At 39.1% G+C, this 21863-nt stretch overlaps 2 protein-coding genes and 1 long non-coding RNA gene across 4 annotated transcripts in view; all 3 read left to right on the forward strand.

Moving 5' to 3' along the window:
* The window catches only part of ulk2 (unc-51 like autophagy activating kinase 2), a 56344-nt gene extending 52068 nt beyond the window's left edge, over window positions 1-4276 (forward strand). The window contains exon 27 of the mRNA XM_007565568.2: window positions 1710-4276. Coding sequence (XP_007565630.1) covers window positions 1710-1774 — 65 coding nt within the window. The 3' untranslated portion in view covers window positions 1775-4276. The remainder of the gene's footprint in view (window positions 1-1709) is intronic.
* A 4659-nt stretch (window positions 4277-8935) lies between these two features.
* On the forward strand, window positions 8936-10591 carry LOC107837823 (uncharacterized). Its single transcript, XR_001663868.1, has 2 exons — window positions 8936-9030; window positions 10250-10591. It is a non-coding gene; the product is annotated as an uncharacterized LOC107837823 (long non-coding RNA).
* Window positions 10592-10786: 195 nt separating this feature from the next.
* LOC103147307 (fatty aldehyde dehydrogenase-like) lies at window positions 10787-17375 on the forward strand. Of its 2 annotated transcripts, none has more exons than XM_016678308.1 (10): window positions 10787-10958; window positions 12258-12421; window positions 12528-12759; window positions 14412-14497; window positions 14730-14938; window positions 15446-15563; window positions 15656-15797; window positions 15877-16043; window positions 16122-16227; window positions 16751-17375. In XM_016678308.1, exons 2-10 carry the CDS (start codon window positions 12266-12268, stop codon window positions 17062-17064), a joined length of 1530 nt encoding a protein of 509 aa, XP_016533794.1. In that variant the 5' UTR covers window positions 10787-10958; window positions 12258-12265; the 3' UTR covers window positions 17065-17375. The 2 variants fall into 2 exon arrangements, with proteins under 2 accessions (XP_016533794.1, XP_007565631.1); XM_007565569.2 differs by having other exon boundaries at window positions 10836-10958; window positions 16128-16227.
* The last annotated feature ends 4488 nt before the right edge of the window (window positions 17376-21863 follow it).

Below are 21863 nucleotides of genomic sequence, written 5' to 3' on the forward strand. Positions count from 1 at the left end.
AGCCCGATTATGATCGGTGACCGATTGATCGGCACACCTCTAGTTTTTATTTATGTTTAGCTGACACTTTTCCACAATTATATTCTTCTGTCTCTCAGATAGATAGGTGGACGGATGTGACAAAAGGAGATGAGTCAGGAATAATACTGACTTTAAACAATAAATACAACACAACAAAGAAGTTTCTAAGTATGTCACTGTACTAATAAGGGCATGACTAGGCTCCATCTTATTCTAAGAACTGTTTTTTGAAGCCTTAAAGAGTATGTAATTTCCTCCATCACATAAATGTTCCAGACTCTTTGGATCCATGGTGGATCCAGGGCCTCTTGATGGTTATGCATTTCAATGCTGCTGTGAGCAACAGAATTAGCAGATATCCATCACCCTTCCTATCAATTCCTCTGAGTATTTCTCCCAACACTGCCACAAGGGGCATTTTTGGAGCATCTCTTCTGAAAATTACCTTGCAAGCTTCAAAGATCTCCCAGAATACACTTAGTTTAGGACAAGACCAGAAGATATGAGTATGGTTTGTGTTTTGTGTCCCAGTTTCTCCAGCATGAACTGGGTTGTGTTGGGCTCATTTTATTAGTTATTACTGGCGTTCTGAAAAACAAGACGATTACTTTCCATTTGAATTCTCTCCATGTATTAGAATTTGTGGCTTATTGCGCTCCAGTACATATTTCTTCCCATGTGTCTCCTCTTATGGGCTCCTGCAGTTCAGTCTCCCATTTCTGCTTTATATTTATGGACAGAAACAGATCATACTTTAATTACTTTTTGGTTTCCCTTTACTCTTTGTATGTCCGTTAAAACTTATTGAAGATTAATCCAGTTGTGTGTCCTCACAAAGCTTCCAAGTCGTAAATATCTATAGAAGTCTGTCTTGGGGACACCAAATTCACTTTTCATCTGCTCAAAGGTTTTGGAATTTTTGTCTTCAATTAATTGATGAATATGAGATGGTCCATTAGACCAGTTTCTCAACCCAGAGGCTAACTTGTTTGGTCAAAAGGTTTTCATAAATCCTGTATTTGATAAAAGTGAGATCTATTTTAATAACTTAAAAACTTGATTGTATTTTGTTCCAGATTTCGTGTGTGTGTCTTTTTTTTTTAATCATAATTGTCACTTCTAAATTGATTTATTGGCTAGATTCACCTAATCTGATCTGGTGTGAACTTGAAATTCAATCAATCTCTACATCTCTTTAACCTGCCTTAATTATCTATTCATCACTACCAATGAAATTATCCTCTGTTACTACAAATTCTATAGTGCTCTCTGCACTTCAGATTTGGTCACAATTTAGGTCCCATTTTAAATTTATGTCTCCCTCTAATAAAATGCCGTTATTAAAAAATCTTATTTTTTCTCACGCGACCACTAACGTTGGCTACAGAATTTGGCATGAGAGAGGCATTAGTACAATGAGAGATCTTTACAAAGATGGTCTATTTCTTTGTTTTTCAGAGTTGTCCTCAAAATTCAACCTACCTGCTTCTCATCTGTTTCTCTATTTCCAAATTAGACATTGTGCTTTTTCGCTGTTCCCAAATAAATCCAGATACCATTTTCTCTAAGTTAACCAAAATAATTTTGCCTTTTCTTTGTGGACACAATAACTTTTGTTTAAATTTTTCCATAGTCAGTTGAATTGTTTTTAATCTGGTTACTAACAGGTGTCTCTGTGTGTGTTGCAGATAAAGCCAGTGTGGAACGCAGGATCTCCTCTTTGTGTTACTGTACAGTGACACTGTATGAGTAGCAGGCGCCACCTGACCCCCATAGCGGGACCACACCCTAAAGAGACTCTGGAACTGAGGAACACTCTCCCAGCTTCCTGTTCCTTCCTGTAGCAGCTCAAGCACTTTTCATTTGTTCATTCTTTGTTTTGGAGAGAATTTTTGTGGCCGTTCGTCATCAGTTTGTTGTACTGGCTGTGTTTAAATAACGGCAGAATTTTTAGTCTAATTCTGGGGCGCTCAGTCTGTGTTGCAGACTGAGCTCTGAGTGATGCACATTATTCCAACCAAAGATGACAACAAATCAAGAAAATGGTAAAACAGATGTGGACATCAAAGCATTCTTTTAAAGATGATTTTTAATATGATGGGGACATCCCATCAGGTTACCTTAGAAATCCTGGATATTATCGGTTTCTAGCAGGAACAAAGAGGATTCACAGGACTCTGAGACAGTGCTGTGGACTAAAAAGACTTGAGCTCTGGTTGGAGAAACAAATATGAGATTGAATCGGTGATCTTTACTCTTGTTTCAGTTTTAGTGTATTTATTTGGAAATTAACAGACTTCTCTGCCTTTCAAGAAAACCTCAAGTATTACAGATGAAGGAAAACCATCTCAATGGACAAAAAGGAAAAAAAAACACGAGCTTCTGTTACATGAACCCGACAGCCATGAGAGCAAAGGATCCTGTAGATTTGTAATCACTTTGTTTTAACTTTGTGTTTTAAACTCCAGCACTTTATTAAAGAACAGGAGGAGGGGTCAATGGGAAGAATAATGTGAAGACGGGGTGGACGCTTTTCTCATCACTCTTTTACTCACCCTGATGCATGATCAATAAGTCCTCACATATACATGTGTTCAATTGGATGAGTGGGCTGCAGTTTGCAGCTATTTTAAGGCCTCTGACCTTTTTTCTATTAATAACAGAGCAACATTTTGAAAAACAGAGCAACATTTTGAAAGCTTTGCTTCTGTCTTGTTGATCATGTAGCTGACAGTAAGGTGTAGTCATGGTGGGGTTCGGTTAGGAGGGACTGAATCTTCTCACATGAGCATCCAGATGTGTTGAGTGGATGCTTGTCCTTCTCCTGCAGCCAGCGCGCTGTCCACTGCAAACCCTGCTGAAGTGAAGCTGATCTGTTGCATTACATCACAAGTTCCAACAATAAGATTCATTTTCCTAAAGAAGACAAAAACTTATCAAATGCAGCTTTTTGTCTCATCAGCACTGTAGCTCATTTTTAATAAAACTAAACTTGTTTGTAAACTTGTATATATCTGAATGTGCTGCATGTCAGGGTTCCCCTTTTTGAGGGGGCCCTGTGTTTGTGAGATCTTCCTGAGGGCGGCAGTGGCTGCAGCCTATCAGTCAAAGAGCACAAATCTTTATATGTAGATAGATTAATTTCTATTGCTTGTATTTGTGTTTGCCAAGGGTTTGATAAGAAGACCAATCTTTGGCACACCTGGCGTGTGCCAAAAATTGCAACAAAACTCATGGCAGCTCCAATCTTTCTACCAGGACTGCTTGTTGTTGAGATCACATTCTTTAGCTCATTTAGAAGGCAACCCGTCCATCATTTCCTCCCACTCTGGATTCAGAGTTTTCTCATGCGTCCCCCTGCCTCCCTCTGAAGTCATGTGCTGCGCTCCAAACACTATGTACTGTATGTGAGAGCTGCCAGGTGTGCATTAAGGTCACACCTGGCAGCTCTAGATAGAGCAGGAGGTGCCTTCTCCTGAAAGCAAACACAGGCCTACTCTGTGGAGGTGTGAACATGTTTATCTGTGTAAAAAGAAAAACTCTGAGGAGTTTCAGGACCTATATTCCAGATGTACTGTTCTTTATCTAAACATATCCCTGTGTGAGTTATTCCCTACTCTTTGCCATGACCTCTGATCAACATGAAGCCTTTTACTGCATACAAACTAAAGAGGGAACTGATGAGGTGAGAGTGGGGGGGACACAATCTGCATAGTTTTGGACTGTATTAAAACATGGAGCGTTTTAGATGAAGCATGGGTACCAACTCTGTATCTGACCCTGTAGAACCTCGAGAATGTTGAATGTATCTACCCTGTTGTTTTGCACCTCTCCAGCTTGAACTGAATGCCTATTGAAGTCGGTCACAACTGTTATTAGACTGACTGAGCACCAGATTTGCAAAGTGAAATGTTAACGTTCTACTCCTTTGATTCAAAGCAGTCTCCCTTTGTTCTTGATGGAACTCAATTACAGTCTTTGTAATTAAAAGAAATCAAAATGTGTGTTAATTTTCTTTATAAGCTTAGAAAAAATTGCTTTAATTTTTTTTATCCAATAACAAGCTTATGTTTTTATGTTTCATATTATAACTGAAGTACATATACCTACTAATGTTGAGCATCTCACGAGGAGGATGTGGGTTATATTGGCATGTAGAGAAGTGATAAGTTTCATAAAAGGTGGACTATTAACTGGCATGATGATTGCCTTATGTTTTATGTATCAGAAATATCTCATTATTACTAAATCTTTCTGAAGCTCTCTCAAAACCTAAAATTTACACTTTCTGAAAACAACTTTCGTCTCTCTGTCTGAAGCATAATGTAATCTTTCTTGCATAATGAATAGAACCATTGCCATTAGACTCCTAACACTTTTTATCCAACATCCTATAAGAGCCGAGCTGGATCCCATAGCCATTTCTTTAACTCCCTGTTATCAGATGACATCACGATTCAAATGGAACAAGCATGTTCTTGGTTGTAAACTGGAGTACCTTTGTTTGGGGGGGAGCGGTTGGGAAATTTAGTGCCGAAATAGCCTTTGCTTTGGCGCCCCTTTAACACAGTGCCCTTAAGCATTATAGCTTTATATCTATTTTTTGCACCACTGCATGTTTATGCAGCCTTATTTTGCAGTGACAGGGATGATCAATAGAATGCTACTTGTGGAAGAATACTGGTTCTGTTATTTCTCTGCTGGGTGGATATGGATCTTTACAGCTGAAGAAACAAGGACTGTAAGGAGTGGGGAACTAAGAACCCACCCCGCCCTGAAGACAGGACCCACTGCCTGAAGACTGTTTCTGCTATGGTTGGTGAGGAAACCAACATGTAGAAAAATTGCATTCACTGATTGGCTCCTTCTTTGTTTGACATTTTAAAGCACAAATTGCTGGCCTCAGCCATCGGCATGTTTGGAACTTTATACTAAAGTATTAGCAAACTGTTGCTGGTGGGAGAGGCAGAAGAACTTATTGAAGGTAGCTTGCTTTCAGACTAGTTGCTACGAACTTTATTCTGTGTAGTTATTAACAGATGTTTTGTGAGCAGCCAAGTTTGCTTTCTCAAAATGTGTGTTTTTTTTGCAGCAGGTAAAGTACTGCAAACACATCAGGCTACAGAACACAGAAGGATCAATTACAACACTTTCCAGGTGAAACAAATTACATTGTGCTTTCAATATATTACCATTTTGGTAACACTTTATTTGATGGGGTGTGCATAAAACTGACATGACACTGTCATAAACACGAGGAGTCTTTATGAATGTCTGATGTTTGTCATGAAGTTTAATTCGGTAAATAACATTTTTAATGCAAAGATACTTTAAAAATTGGATTAAAAGTCCATCAAAAGTGCCAATTTTGCATTACAGTGTCATTATTTACAAAATAATGCAATCTTGGCACTTTTAAGGGACTTCTAATCCAACTTTTAAAGCAACTTCTCATTAAAAGTGTTATTATTTACTGATTTCACATACCCACAGTGCCTTGAAATGTTCATGCCCATTTGAGTTCAATGTTTTCTCATTGTTGCATCATATATTTAATGGTTAAATCAAGATTTATGCATAAACTGAGGACCAAACAATAAATGTATGCTTTGGCTACAAATGGGTACAGATTATTTGTAAACCAGTAACTTTTTAGGCATCTGGTACAAATATTTATACATGCCCAGACAATCATGATCAAAGTTATTCCGTTATGTCTGGATGCTCTGTGCCCAAAAATATGGCACAAATTATAAGCCTGCTGCATGTCCCACATATTGTGCGGGCCAACGAGCGATGGATTAGTGCAGCTAGTCTGCTGACAATATTTATGTAATAAAACAAAAAACACCATGATTAAACTTTAATATTGTGTCATGTTAATAAACAAATAGAAATGAATATTAACAAACACCAGAGAACAAACAACCATCAAATGAATATTGAAGATAAAACAAATAAGAAGAATTCTTTACTTCAGAGTTCCTTTATGGGCTCGTATGAATGCTTTTACAAAAGCAATTTAGCACTCCTTATTTGTAATCTTTGAAGATCAGATCCTTGGGCTTTAAAATCAATTTCTTTGTGGTTTCTGCAGATAACTTCATGGACCTTGTGTATGACTCATTCAAAAAAAAAAAAAAGCCCATTATCTTTGCCTTAATGTTTGCTGACGAGACAAAAAAGCCTCACCAAATGTTTCATTTCATGCTGTGAGCTTTATTAGCTTGAACATTAAAGTATGTACCAAACCTTGATTTTTATGCCCCACTACACCCCTGTTCTTATTACATTTGATTTTCTGTTTATGACAAGGATGTTAAAGATGTTTTATTGTATTTTAATGCCTCAAACCCTTCATCTCTGGGTCACTGCAGGAGTTTTACACTAACAGCCCAAAGACCAATGATGACTACGGCTGCATCATTAACCAGCGCCAGTTTAAGAGGATTGTGGGTCTCATGGAGGGATGCATCATTGTGTTTGGTGGCGATGCTGATGAATCTCAGGGCTAGATAGGGAAGTGATTTGTTCAGATATTCCTGGAACTCTGGGGCATCTGTACTTAATGTAGTAGGGCAGACATAGGATTTCAAGCATAGTTCACCATGAGAATGAGATCATTCCTTTAAAGAAGGCCATCATGTTAGCCAGTTTGGTGTGTTTTGAAGTGTAATAGGCCTTGGCAAATATTCTAGGATCTTTTTATCTCACATTGAAAGGTTTAGGTGTATATTTGTATAAATCAAACAATATGCAGTGCTGTGTAAAGTATTTATACCAAATGTTCTTATGTATCCATAAACATTATTACTGTACCTTATACATCAATTCAAACAAATTAGTCTGGAAATTAAATTAGGGATAAAAATTAAAATGTACGGAGAATAAATATAGAGCAATGTGAAAGTAATTGTTTAAACTGAAGAGTGTGGTTTTAACATGACAAAAGCGTTTTGCTTTATTTCTGTGGTAACTAGCTCTGCATAAAGATAACCAGTGGCGCCCTCTTCTGGACTACAACAGAGAAGATCTTAGCCATCCTCTTAAGTTGTGAGTCAAATCGACCTGTTTTAAAGTTTAACATTTTTTAAAGAAATAGTTGGAAGTATTTTTTCTGCTTGAAACTATTTCTATTTGTCTTAATAAGTACACTCTACATATAAATTGAAAATGGTTAATTTTACAAATTTGCAAAACCCCCAGCATCTACATATTACATAAATACTATTTGGGTATCTATGCAGTCAAGTTGAAGGGTGAAAAGGGTAAAAAAAATTCCAATTCTATATGTTTCCTTGCAACTATGAGACATATTTCACCACACACACACACCATACACATACATGCACACACACAAGCCTATTTTCTCAGTATTCTCTTTACTTCACTAGGAAACTGCGAGAAGGCAGGTATTCATGCAACTTTTGACGGGAACCTTTTCTGTTCCCATGAACAAACTCCACCCACACTGAGTGGACACTCAGCAGAAGTGGAGGGAAAACATAAATACTCTCTGCATGACTCATTTGTCTTGATTTTAATCAGTGTCAATTTGACTCGGAACAGAATACGTGTCTCAAGTTCAATTATAAATATCACCCCTTGAAAAAAAGAAAACTCAAAATGTAATATAAAAAAAATTACAAAAGATCAATTTCAAGGATAGTTATTGTTTTTTTTTTGTGTGTAGATTTTTTCAGTGGACATAAAAAATGTAAATTACATTTTTTTATGTAGTTCACATAAAAAACTACATAAAATATGTAGTTTTTTTTATATTTATGTAAATGTAGTTTGCGTTTACATAAACTACATTTATGTAAATGTAGTAAATTGTCGTCATTGATCCTTTATTTGTGAGAAATAAAAAAACATCATTGTACAGATATTGATTGAAACGGTTAGTATTGGAGTTAATAATCAGATACAAAAATGTTTTGGAGGATTTTTTTTTTTTTTGTTTCTGACACTATTGCATGATTAAACACTCCACGGGTCAAATTGATGTAGGAACATTATTGCTGTACCTCAGAATCGAATATAACAGGAGAGTTAAGCAGACTTTACAAGTTAATCAACTGGCACTAATTTTAATTTAATAAAATTAATTGACAAATAATCTTAATCAGTTTTTAGGATTGTGTTATCCTATGAAATGCTTGGACTGTCTTCACGGAAAAGGATTTAGAATTTAACCAGACCGTAAAGAGTTTAGAATGGTGCTTTCAGCCAGGGCATGTTTAGCCTCGATGCATCCTGCTAAACACGGCATAAATGTGTTATGGATTTAAGAACTTGGGAATCTAAGGAGACCATAAACAGACAGGATGTTATCTTTTACCATATGTTGTTGTTTTGTTCAGGTCCCACAGTGTTGTAAAATGTAATGGGTGACTCCAGAATGATGCAGGAGGAGATCTTTGGACCACTACTGCCCATCATCATAGTGTAGAGTGTGGATGAGGCCATCCACTTCATAAATGAGAGAGAGAAGCCATTAGTTCTCTATGTGTTTTCCCACAATGCCAAGGTAAATGCTTGGCCTGCAGGCGGATGTTTTCCTCTTCTTAATGCTAAAGGAATATCTTTTAAATATCTGATCGAAAAAGTGCTAGCTGAGATGTCTAGTGGAGCCCTGGTGGCCAATGATTGTATCGTCCCCTTCCTGGACAGCGCTCTGTCGTTTGGAGGAGTTGGAGCATGTAGGCTGTCTGTCTTCCTGCTGATCACCATTCATCACAAGGTTTTCACTCTGACTTTCAATGTTCTGTTCCTCAGGTCACAGCGGTATGGGCCGGTACCGAGGCCGCCACACTTTTGAACAGCTCAGCAACCTTCGCAGTTGCATGATCAAATAACTCAAAATGAAGGGGCTGAACGACATGCAATCCCCCTCCCACCCCACGCTGGGCCCGCCGCTTCTTACTTTCACAGCTTAATGTGCAGAAGCTGCGCAACATGGCTATGTTGGCTATGCTGACTTGCCTTGCAGCCTTTGTGGTGCAGGTAAAAGAAAATTGCCATGCCTGTCGCAATTAGCAATGAATCAATTAATCATGAATTCAAATGAACTTGATAATTTTCATTCTGATGATTAATATTTTTGATATTAATCATCAAATGATTAATATCAAATCATCAATTAATCATCAATGATTAATATTTTTGATATTAATCATCAGACTAATATATACTCTGGTTAGATTTGCTATTGTTTTGTCTGTCAATTACAATATTTCATCTTGTTTGATTATATTTAATGCGATATTTCAAGCAGATTAAAGATGGAGGGAAATTGGCCAGAGATCAATTTACCTTTTTCAAACCTATAAATCTGACCAATGATGGTTTTCACTTTAGGTGTTAGAGTTGGGGCTGTTCTCCCTGTGCATGTGTGGGTTCTCTCTAGGTACTCCAGCTTTCTCCCACAGCTTAAAAACATAACTGTCAGATTCTCCTTAGTTGTGTGTGTGCATGATTGTTTGTTCTGTCTCTCTCTGTTGCCCTGTGATGGACTGGTGACCTGTCCAGGGTAATCCCGCCTCTCGCCTGTTGACCCCTGGATATAGGCACCAAGTACCCCTCCCAATCCCACTAGGGATAAGCGTGTATGACAATGGATGGATGTACGTTAGAGTTGGATAAACAATGACATTTCTCTGTCAGATGTGGATTATGTAAGCTTATCACCACAAACGTCTCTAACTGGTGAACAACCATTAGATATCAGTAGTGGTTTCTTGCATAAAATATCTGAATGTTATCTTTTCTTCAATAATTTATTGTTAATAATTAACAAAGTTATTCTATTGTGTCATCCAAAGTACTAATCAGTGCTGGCACCACAGGAGAGTTATTTATTGGAGCCTAGTTCCAAAAGCAATAATTCTGCTCAGGATTATCAATAGTAAAGCAGCTAGCTTTACACACAGTAAATTCTGTTAGCAACTTTATAAATATTATCAAATCATTTTCCATGTTAATCGGACAAGTACATGCTGTCCCCTCATACAGCAATGGCTTTGTTTCTGAGAGACAATGTGTTTTTGTCCGGAAAACCTGCCCACACATCTACCCTCCTTTTAATTACCCAACATGCCTCACTGCCCTTGGTTGAAGGCCTCCTTTGTTCTGGTCAGCTCCACTGTTGTTGACGTCCATGTTTGTTGTACTCATCTGGAACAGCTCAGCCATGTTTCTGTTTTCTGTATCTTGTTGCCTGCAGCGATTCCTGCACTGAAGCTGAGCAGTCGATGCAGGTCATCTGCAGCTGGAATCCAGTCTGGTCCATCACTGTATTAGTCAGATGCATTTCATATTTGAAATGCTTGGACTACTTGGACTTATATTTGGAAGTCCAAGTTATATTTGGAAGGACATATGATTGAAGTTATCATTTTAAAGATGTTTTGTGTAAACCAAGTATATAAAATCTTCTACATTTTTATGCTCACATTTGTGATTTAACTGTAGGAGTCAGTGTCCAGCAATATGTTACCATAGCAATCCATTAGAGTTAATAAAAATCTCTCTTTAGTTCAGGCTGGTCCTCACATTTCCTGTTAATTAAAAAAAATAAAAAATAAAATTTCTTCACTGTTTTCTTTCTGTACCATTTTTCCTCCATAAGGCCTTCCATCCAAACTGACATCTGTGTCCTTCCAAGGTTTGCTATAAAGAGAACAGTAACCTCTGAACTGCTAACTAAAGGCTGTAAAAGTAGTAGCCAGAAAGCAGCTCCCGTATCATGTAATTGCTGAATAAAAGGTGGGAGGGAGGGGGGAGTGGTGCAGACTTGGTAACTGACTCCAGAGCTGCGCCAGTGGCAGACGGCGCACACAGGTCAGCTGGAGAGCAGGAAGCCCCACAGCGGGACGGGAACATTCAACTCATATCCGACCAGATCAAGCTCCAGTCCGGCTGCAGTGAGTTCGGTATGTAGACACGCTTCATGGACCGGCTTCCGTAGTCACTTTAGTCTCAGTCACATTAATATTTTAGAACTGAGAGATGCAGTGCAACAGATAAAAATGGTCTAAGTTGGCCTACGTTGGTGAGAGGATGCAGATTCAATTTAATGTAAACTGTTTTATTGAGAAAATATATATAATGTTATAACAATGCTTATCTGGAGTCTGAAAGTCTTTTTTTCTACAGAAATGTGGGGTTCAGTGCACTAAAAGCCTGGATTGTACAGGCTGAATTATTGGTTTGATCTAGAATCCTGAGTTCAGTTTTCAACCCAACAGATGGAAGTGACGCTAAGGGTAATAAACCTGGCTCTCTCAACAGGCAATTAGTGGTTAAGATACATTTTTACATGTAGCTTCATTTATTTACGCAACTAAGATAGTGTCAGATAGACGATTAAGGACAAAAACATCACGACTACTAAGACATTTTTATTGACAAATCAATTTGAATTTACACTATTAAGTGTTCTATAAAGTGTATGAAATCAGTCCCATGTATGTTCTTGCAGCAACTTTACTAATTACTTTAATTTTTAAGATGGTATAACCGATGGTGAAGAGGCAGTGGTAGAGGTCAAGATGTTATCAGAACACAATGAGCTGAATTAGAACATGAGCTCCACGGAGCCAGTGGAAGGACTGGGGTGATACCTCTGTCTTCTTTTTCATTTATTACTTCCAGCAGCTTTCTCAGAAAGTACATTTTAGCACTTGTGTTTCATTGTGTTTACTTTATGTAATGCTGATGTTTTAAGCAAATCTTTTGAAGCCATTTTATTCTTTTACTCAACAAGCACTTTGATTAATACTTTAATACAGCGTTTCCCAACCCTGGTCCTCGAGGCACACTGCCCTGCATGTTTTAGAAATTTCCCTGCTTTAATGCACGTCATTCTGCTGATTGCAGTTCAGCAAAGACCTGCTAATTGAAATCACCTCTGCTGAAGCAAGGAAACACCTAAAACATGCAGGCCAGTGTGCCTTGAGGACCAGGGTTAGGAAACACTGCTTTAATAAAATGGTGCTAAACTAATATATTTGCATTTTCCTATCCTCTTTTTTAAAATAAACTGAAATCCCTCAAAATTTGCCTTTTTAAAACTGTAAATGTTAGAATAGAAAATATTTCAAATATCTACTGAAGGAATAAAGGACAGCACAGTGGCTAGCACTGTTTCCTTGCAGCTGGGGCGTTGTTGGTTGTTGGTTCTAACCTGTCCACTGCTGGAGACCCACGGTCTGGGCCTTGTCGTTGAGCAGGTGACTGGATGGAAAGGCAGCTGTTGCAGCAGGCCAAGGAGGCCTTCGTCAGTGGCAGGGCTCGACCTCTAGAGTTCAGACTCCAGCAGCTTCACGCCCTGCAGAGGATGATCATGGAGAAGGAGACTGAGATTTCCACTGCTCTCAAACAAGACATCAGCAGGGTAAGGGGACACACTACTGCTGGAGCACCAAACATACATGTTCATACACACACAGAAGAGTGGTGTATAGCTGGGTTTGGTTCCATGACTGCTGGGTTTTCCACAGAGCCAGTATGACACGCCTCTCCTGGAACTGATCAGCATTGAGAATGAGATCAAGCTGGCCATAGAGAAGCTTGCACAGTGGGCTGCTCCTCGTCCTGTAGAAAAGAGCCTCTTTACTATATCGGACGAGGTCTACATTCAGCCAGAGCCCCTGGGAGTGGTTCTCATCATTGGGGCCTGGAACTACCCCTGGGCTCTAACTCTGATTCCACTGGTTGGAGCCATTGCTGCGGGTAGGAGCTTTTTTACTTTCTGCTTCTGATTTTGGCTTCTAAAAACTCAGCATGAAACCCAAAGTTTACATCAACAAATTCAATGCAAAGTGTTGGATGCACATCAACACTGGACTCTAGAGCAGTGGAGACGGGTTCTTTCTCATTTTGATTTAGGTGTGGACTTTGAATGGACCATTCTAAGACTTTAGATCTACATTATGCTGTTGTAGCTGTGGATGTATGTTTAGGGTTTCAGGTCTTCTGCAGGTGCTGACATGTTTTCTTCCAGCACTGCCCTACACCTGCTCCACCCCCATCAACTCTGGCTAGCTTCCTGTCCCTGCTAAAGAAAAGCAGACCCAAATTATGACATTGCTACCACTATGTTATAACTCTTATAAACAATATGTTGGGGTTTTTTTACACATTTATTAAAACTGCTACTTTGTCATTACATGGTATGAGACAGAAAATCTGAAAAATCGGGGGACAGAAAATGGTGTATTTCTGTCCCCTAACATCTGCAGAAATATATCATTTGGTCAGAAACAACCAATCAGAGTCAGGAGGAGGGTCTTACCACTGATCTTCAGGCTTGTGTTCAGGCTGCTCAATGTGCTAATGGTGGAGAAACAACTTACTATTACCAAAAAACTGTTCATCCATGTTTACTAGCCTGTGCATCCACCTCTGGTTTTGATGTGGGTAACTAGCTGTAGCATAACAGAGAGCAAGGGGGTGTACATAAGGGTGATTGACAGCTCTAAGACCCTCCTCCTGGCTCTTATTGGTTGTTTCTGACTGAGCGGTCTATTTCTGCAGATGGCAGTAGGACCACAAGGAGAATATAGATATAGAGGCGCTACATTTTTTTTTCAGATTAGCTGTCTCATGTTATACTTCCACAATGTGGAGACATCTTTAACAAATATGTAAAAACATATTGTTTATAAAAGTTACATACTGCAGCTGTAAAGAGGTGATTTGTAGTATTGGTTTTCAGCCAACTACTGTTGAGCATTTGTAGTTAATGTTTTAGTTTCATCTGGCCTGAACTCATTCTTCCACATGTTCCTGTCTCCATATTCAGATGATGGATTGATCAGACCTCTGTGAGACGTTTACATCTTATTTTATTTTAGAACCTGGCCCTGCTTTAAACTTCTCCAGAACTTTTCCCACATCTGTTTTTATGATGATATTTGTTTTATAGTGTGTAATGATCTTTACGTGCAGAACAGCTGCATTTATACTTATATTATGTTACACACAGGTGTGCTCTATTTACTACAGAGCCTTCAGAAACTGATTGGTCAGCCTGGATTTTAATGAGTGGTATTGGAGTAAAGGAGGTTTGAATGCAAATGCATGCCACAACTTTTGACGTTTTTGATTTTCAAAAAATGTTTAAAAATTATGTACCATTTTCCTTCACCCTTACATGTTGGATGTTGTTGATGATAAAATCTTTTTTTTAAATTAATCTAATGAGGTTTTTGTCTGGAATAATATGAAATGTGAAAAAGTTCATGAAGTATGTATGTACTTGTATGAACCCTGTAATAACTGTACAAACTTCACTTGATACCCCTCCCCCACTCCCCTGCCAGCATTCTCATCCTCCTACTGTCCCTGCTCTGCGTCACTCTGTGATTTCATTCCATTCACAGGCAACGCAGCTGTGGTGAAACCGTCCGAGTTGAGCAAGTGCTCGTCCCTCCTGCTACATGCACTGCTGCCTTGCTATCTGGACAAGGTCTGAACACCCACTGCTGGTGTTGATAAGATAATGCTGGACTCAAAGGCTGTTAAGTTTCCACATAGCACAGCTTATCACTGAGATTAATTTGTCTCTGTTTAATGGAAAGTTTTTACTCCCTCCAGCTGAATAGCTGAGTCCTGATTCTTGAACATGATTTTTCTTTATTTCACTCAACAAGTACAGCATTGAGTACTCAATGAGAAGAAAATATCTTGTTTACCTCCAGGATCTGTACCCAGTAGTGACAGGTGGTGTGTCAGAGACCCAGCAGCTGCTGAGGCTCAGGTTTGATCACATCTTCTACACGGGCGGCAGCACAGCGGGCAAACTGGTGATGGAGGCTGCAGCGCGCCACCTCACCCCTGTAACCCTGGAGCTGGGCGGGAAGAGTCCCTGCTACATCGACAAAGACTGTGATGTCAGGACAGCCTGCCGGTAACACTGTCATCACCAGCACACAGACAAAGCTGACTGCTGAACTGATGTAGAAAAACTACAAACTTTCCAGGAGATTTTAGGCAAATAACACATGGTAGAGAGTCAGATGGTTTTCCCATCTTTAGATTGCAACTTTTAAAAGGGCAGTATCATGTAAAATCTACTTTTTTGAGCTTTACATCATGTTATAGTGTTAGTCCCTCATCAAAAACACACCTGGTGTTTTGCTTTGATTCTTTCATGCATGTTTGAGAAATCCTTTCTCTGAGAAATCCTTTCTCAAACATACAAACATGCAAACAAATAATTACAAAACCCAAAACAAACTCAAACAACCCAAGATCCCAACAGATATATAGCTCAAGTACATTTTGCATAATATTGCTCCTTCAAAATTTTTAAGCTGGTATTGACTGGAACCTTCAGCTGGCATCATTACGTGTTCTTTCATTGCTTTCTAAAGCATTTCAAGGATTCTCCCAGTAATGACTGTTCTGTTTGCAGGCGCGTCACATGGGGGAAGTTTGTGAACTGTGGCCAGACTTGTATCGCTCCAGACTATATTCTGTGTGAGCCCTGCATCCAGGGCCAGGTGGTTGAATTCATCCGAGAGACTCTGCTGGTAGCACATCAACTTTGACCTGCTGTTAGTTTTACGTTAAACTGGGCAGTATAGAGCTTTATTGAAACCCTTTATATTTTTACTTTTCACAGGAATTCTATGGTGCTGATCCAAAATGCTCGCCTGATTACGGCCGAATCATCAACCAGGAGCACTTCAACAGAATCATGAGTCTGATGGAGGGATACACTCCTGTTGTGGGGGGGCAGAGTGATTCCTCACAGTGGTACATTGGTAAGATGAGGCATTTTAAATCACTGTTCACGTTTCTGTTTTCATTCCAGTTTCATGAACTGTGTTCTTCCTTTGACAGCCCCAACGGTGCTGAAGGACGTGCCCCCCCACTCCAGGCTGATGCAGGAGGAGATCTTTGGCCCTCTCCTGCCAATAGTCACAGTGAGCGACATGGAGGATGCCATTAACTTTATCAATGAGAGGGAGAAACCCTTGGCTCTCTATATCTTCTGTTCTGACCAGAAGGTGGGGCTCACAAAACAGAAAACAACTTTTAGACTTTTGGACCTTTCTCTATGTGACTCTTGTGATTCCTCCCATCTGACCAAGGCAATAAAACGGATGATTGAGGAGACCACCAGTGGAGGAGTGACAGTTAATGATGTCATGATGCACTACACAGTCAGCTCACTCCCATTTGGAGGCGTTGGTGAGAATCATGACAAGCAGTTTTGTTGAGTCTAATGAAAGAATGTCTTCAGAAAGCTCTTTGTAGATATTTGGTCCTGTAGTGTACATCATTTACATAATGACACAATGTAGTTTAGCTTGGAGAGCTCCACCTATGGTTTTCCAAATTAGATTAGGGAAAATAGAAATAAAGGAGGAAAAGGACAGTACAGGTGTTTTTATCTCTCCTTTTCAGTCCATCCATCCATCCATCCATCCATCCATCCATCCATCCATCCATCCATCCATCCATCCATCATCATGTTTTGGATTTAACCGACCCACATGCAGATATGACACACAGGGAAAGCAGTTTGAGGTGGTTTATTAACTAAAAGGAAATAGAAAGTGTTTGGGGAACTCTGGAGGATGCAGAAAACTCAGGTTCCCACAGGGAAGCACAAGGTTTGATTTGATCCGGGAAGTGGAATTGAACGATTTGAAAGATGAGTCTGATTCTGTTGTTGAGTCCTGACTCTACTTGTGTTCTGGACCCTCTCCAGGTCAGAGTGGCATGGGTCATTATCATGGCAAACACACCTTCGACCAGCTGAGTCACCAGAGAGCGTGCCTGATTCGTTCGCTGAAGATGGAGAGGGTAAATCTGGCGCGCTATCCTCCCCAGGACCGCCGGCGAGCGCGGAGGGTCCGCATGGCCCTCAGGTCCCCTCTGATCGACACGTCCAAGAGGACGCTCATCTGGGCTGTTGTGGCCACCATCCTGGGCATCGGCCTGTTCATCACTCTGTTGGTCATCCTGCTCATAGCTGCCGGCCTTAACTGCACCTGCTGGTACTGGAGAGGCTTCTATAACTAGCAGAGCTACAGAACCGCTTTCCTTCACAAACTCTTTCCAAAGATTTAAGAAATGCGTCAGTGATTTTACACAGATCTGTTTGGACTTGAGATGTTTTAGTGTTTAATGTACATAATTGTTTAATCTAACTTGTTTTTTCCCCCTGCTTCTCAATTTTGTGTCAGAGGATTTTGCTCAGCATCTAAATAACCCTAGCTCAGTCATTACTGTTGTGAATGGTTCTTTTCTTAAGGAAATAAATTCTAAACAAGCAAATCATACACTATGATGTGTGTATCTGTTTTTGTTTTCAAATAAAAGATTTGATCTGACCATATATCATCCTTACTTGACAATGTTTAATGTAATTTGACATGAAACTAAGATTTTGTATACAGCACCTGGAAAAAGTATTCATATTGCTTGAACTTTTCCATGTTTTTGTCACAATCATCATGGACATCAGTGTATTTTATTAAAATTGTATGTGACAAACCAAAACAAATCTGGGCTTAATTGTAAGGTGAACATTTTTGTAAATGAAATTCTGAAAAGTGTGGTATGAATTTGTCCCCAGCCTCTTTTCATCCAACACTTCTAGATAAAATCCAGTGCAACTAAAAACCTTCAGAAATCAGCACTCTTACAACTAGTGTAAGAGCGCTGTACACTAGTTGTATAGTGCTCTTAGAGCAGTCAGAGGATTTCTCCATCCTTTCCAACAAACCCTTCCTTATAGCAGAGGAAGTTTAATATTTAGAACAATATTTAGACATATGAGTACAACACAAACTGCTTTGCACAGGTTCAACCAAGCAGCAGATATATATAAAAAAACCCACTATAAATCATTTAGTTCAGTCAATTACAGATCTGTTCAACACATTAGAATATTACTGAAATTCATTTCAGGAATTTTATCACTTAAACTCATTATATGTTAATTACACAAATGGATATTTGTAAGTCTTTGTTCATTATGGTTATGTTTTGCTTACATTTAATGAAAACATGTCATTTAAAATTTGAATATCATAAAACCAATAAAAAAGAACATTTTAATATATGAATGGAAATTCAATTAAACATATTTTAATACCTGCTTAAGGTTGTTTTCAAAAGACATCTGACAAGCAAGACACATCAGAACATATGTTCTAATTTATTGAATAGTGTATACATCGCCTACTGACACGTGGCAGTAAGCGATGTATACATGTCTAATATATGTCCAACACATGTCGTCTCAAAGTACTTCAGTTCTTTGAAGTACGTTGTTGTCTCAAAGTACACTAGTTGTACTAGTGTACTAGTACTTGTACTTTGTTGTCTCAAAGTACTAGTGTCTCAAAGTACACTAGAACTTCTCAAAGTACACTAGTACTTTGAGACAACAGTCCAATCATACACACAGATTTAAAGTCACAGATATTCTATTAATGGGATGAAGCCAAAAGGAATAGACTCCAATTTTGAGTTATGTAATCCCAGCATAAATGCAGCTGTTCCATGACGAAATGCTGGAGAACATTAGAGAACAAACAGGACCATGAAAGAACATGCAAGAAATAAAGTGGCTGAAAGCAGGGTTAGTTGACAGGCCATGATGCAAAGATGGAGATAAACACAGAGACCTACACACTACTTTGTGTCTAGGTCTAGAAATGTGGTCCTACAATGTATTTACAATGTATTGATTTAGACATATGCAAATTTATCTTTGAGGTTTGTGTTTTTAAACAATTTCCCTCACATTTCACAATTATTTATGTTGGTCTTCAATCCCAACAGCATTGAAGTTTGTTTTTGTGACCTGTCAAAATGTGGAAAGGGTACAGTAAAATACTTTTACATAAACTAGGTGCAATCCAGTTTTTATCAGTTTTGACATAATTTATGCTCCTCTCTGACCCTTCAACAACTCTGACCCATCTAACGTTGCAGTTAGATCAAACTGGATTCCCGTATCCAACAACAGACTCATGTATAGTTAATCCTTCCACAAATGGAAAACCTTCACTTTTTAACATTGTCAATCTTTGGAAAATCTAGAGGCAAAGTAGTTTGTGTCTGCAGTACAATGCTACATTTTTGGAATTATACAATTCCTTTTGTTTTCACTAGATGGCATCATTGAGCTGTGAAAGTGAAGACAGCGCTCTTACAGCAGTCAGAAGATTTCTCCATCATTTCCAACAAACCCTTCCTTATAGCAGAGGATTTTTCATGTTTTTTTTTTTGTTTTTGTTTTTTTTTTAGCATTTTCATGGTTCTCAAAATGTGGTAGATGCCGCTGGTGGTACTCAGCCTCCCTCTGAGTGCCACCCTCTGGTATGCAAGAGGTGGTAAAAATTTAAATGATTCATTCTTTTAAACGAAAAATTTTTGTTTAAAATGTTTTTTAAAAAAATTAAGATCACTCCTTTTTGTTTGATGAAGTGAAAAAGTTATTTGCAGAATATAAACTTTTATTTACGCATGTCAGAATTTTTTGGTTGAGAGCCTTAGTTTTTGGTTGCGATTCTCAAAGTTTTGTTTGATGCTACCTTTTTTTAGTTGAACTCAAAGAATTATGCTTGCGATTATCACATTACTTTACCCTAAAACTAAACCTAATCCTAACCTAAACCTAAACATAACCTCAATTCATACCCTAGTCCTAAACCTAAACAACATTTCTTCTTATGGGGCCCATAAGGAGCAAAGAATCCTCTCAATGTAGTATTTGTTGAAAAATATTCCAGTAACACTTTATGTGAAGGGGTGTGAATAAGACTGACATGACACTGTCATAGACATGACATAACACCTATCATGAACATGAATAAGTCTTCATGAATATTTATGACTGTTGTCATAAAGTGTCATTCGGTAAATCATGACACCTTTAATACAAAGCTGACATTATTCAAAATGTCTTTTATGACAACCTGACATTAATTTAGACAAAAATGTCTTCATTATGACAACTTGTCATTAACCTAGTCAGAATTGTCTTCATTATGACAACTTGAAGAAATCATGATCTGACATAAATTTGTTATAAAAGTATTACCGATTAATCTTTAAAAATTAACTTTATGTGGTAATATTATATTGCTCTGCCATTTTGTTTAGTCTTAAATTTCTTAATTTAATTGATCCTAAAGTTTTACAGCAAGATGTCTACAAAGCACTTATGAACTTAGCATTTGAAACATTATTTAAGGCTTTATTTAAGGCTCATTTATTACGGCTTATTATTAAGGCTTATTATTTAAGGCTTTATTTATTTACTACTTTATTTAAGTAATGCCATACACCATCTCCACCAGTGAGAGGCAGCAGTGCACGAACAGGCGTGCAGTGTGTTGGTGAAGAAGAAATCTTCCATATTGTGGGGACCATGGTGGGGACCAGTGACGTGAGGTCAGGGGACATCATGGAAAAATAATATATAATTAAAGCTCCGCGGAGCCTCAAGCGACCCTCGCAGCTAAGCGCCGCTCAGGCCTATAGCCACCGCGAGGGTTCCAGCACCGCCTCCCGCCAGACACCGCTGACGCTCGCGCGCCTGTCCACCAGGCGATCCGCTTTGATGCCTTCAGCAGCGCTCCCTGGCGATGCACCAAAAATCTGGAGCAGATTGGGCCATGTAGCGAGGAGATACAGCTGTTTGATCAACCTAGGGGGCGTAGTGGAGTTATATTACAATTAAACTCTATTGGGCTCCTTAGAGGTTCACAAGTGTTAATCATAAAAAGTCTGGTGCAAATCGGATGATGCGTTTGTGAATAAGAGACGATCGTATGCATATGGCGAGGGACTGCCATTTGGCCACGCCCCCACGGGTCAGTAGGCATTGACAGAGTTCATCATCATGTCATTTTATGTCAGTCTGCACAGGATTAAACCCATATGAATTAGAGAGTAAAAATAAGACATACAGTAGAAAAAACAGGCGAATTCCTGTCGGAAGTGGGCGGGGCTAAGGTTATGTCATTAATTGACCACCTAAATGTGATGAGGGCTGGTCTATAATGAGACATAGAAAGTCTGATGCAGCTCTGACCTGGCATTTGGAAGTTATTTCACATTCATGTTTCATGGTGAATAGTCAAAGTTTGGGTCTTAGCCACGCCCACATGCTTTGACACACAAAAATTCCTGTGATGACTTTTGAACTTTAATGTCTCAACTCTCTGCTGACTGAGTTTGAAGTCTGTATCTCAAAAGCTGTAGGAGGAGTTCGATCAGATGCGACGTGTATGAGAAATAGGAAATGGTGGATTTTGATCCAAAATGGCCGACTTCCTGTTGGGTTTGCACCATGGCTCCAAGAGACTTTTGTAGGCCCTGACATGATACACATGTGTACCAAGTTTCATATTTCTAGGTTAAAGCATGGGTTGGGGCTGATCATTTGAAAAATTCTAGGGGGCGCTGTAGAGAAATTAGGCCAAGCCCATCAACGACTGTTATGGATTCCTGTTCGGGGATGGATAGGGATGCAACCTAGTGAGTTTGGTGCAGCTGGGCTGAAACATGTGGAATCTAGAGGCAAACGTATTGCGGCGGCATGACCTCTGCTTTGCCGCGCTGCCACGGCCACGCCCTCTACAGAAAACTCTTGGCGCTTTAAAGCAAGTGAGACCAACATGTTATCTGTCATCCAACACAGAATCATCTTGATTAGGTCGAGCGAGCCAGAGATGGAGCTTTCCAAGGCAAAAAAAGGCACTTCCTGTTCTGGGGGGCGGGGCTTAGATGACATCAGACTATGACGACATAGGATCGTAAGGGATCCAACCAGGATCACTCATGTCAAGTTTGGTGCAGCT

The sequence above is a fragment of the Poecilia formosa genome, unplaced genomic scaffold (genome assembly GCF_000485575.1).
Source record: "Poecilia formosa unplaced genomic scaffold, Poecilia_formosa-5.1.2 Scaffold179, whole genome shotgun sequence".
Lineage (NCBI taxonomy): Eukaryota > Metazoa > Chordata > Actinopteri > Cyprinodontiformes > Poeciliidae > Poecilia > Poecilia formosa.

Bases quoted from the DNA above. Each gene is read 5' to 3' on its own strand.
- LOC103147307 (XM_016678308.1), top strand. From the start codon at position 12,266: ATGGAAAGGCAGCTGTTGCAGCAGGCCAAGGAGGCCTTCGTCAGTGGC. The intron at 12,422-12,527 runs GTAAGGGGACAC...GGTTTTCCACAG, and splicing joins TCAAACAAGACATCAGCAGG to AGCCAGTATGACACGCCTCT. The intron at 16,044-16,121 runs GTGGGGCTCACA...TCCTCCCATCTG, and splicing joins TCTTCTGTTCTGACCAGAAG to ACCAAGGCAATAAAACGGAT.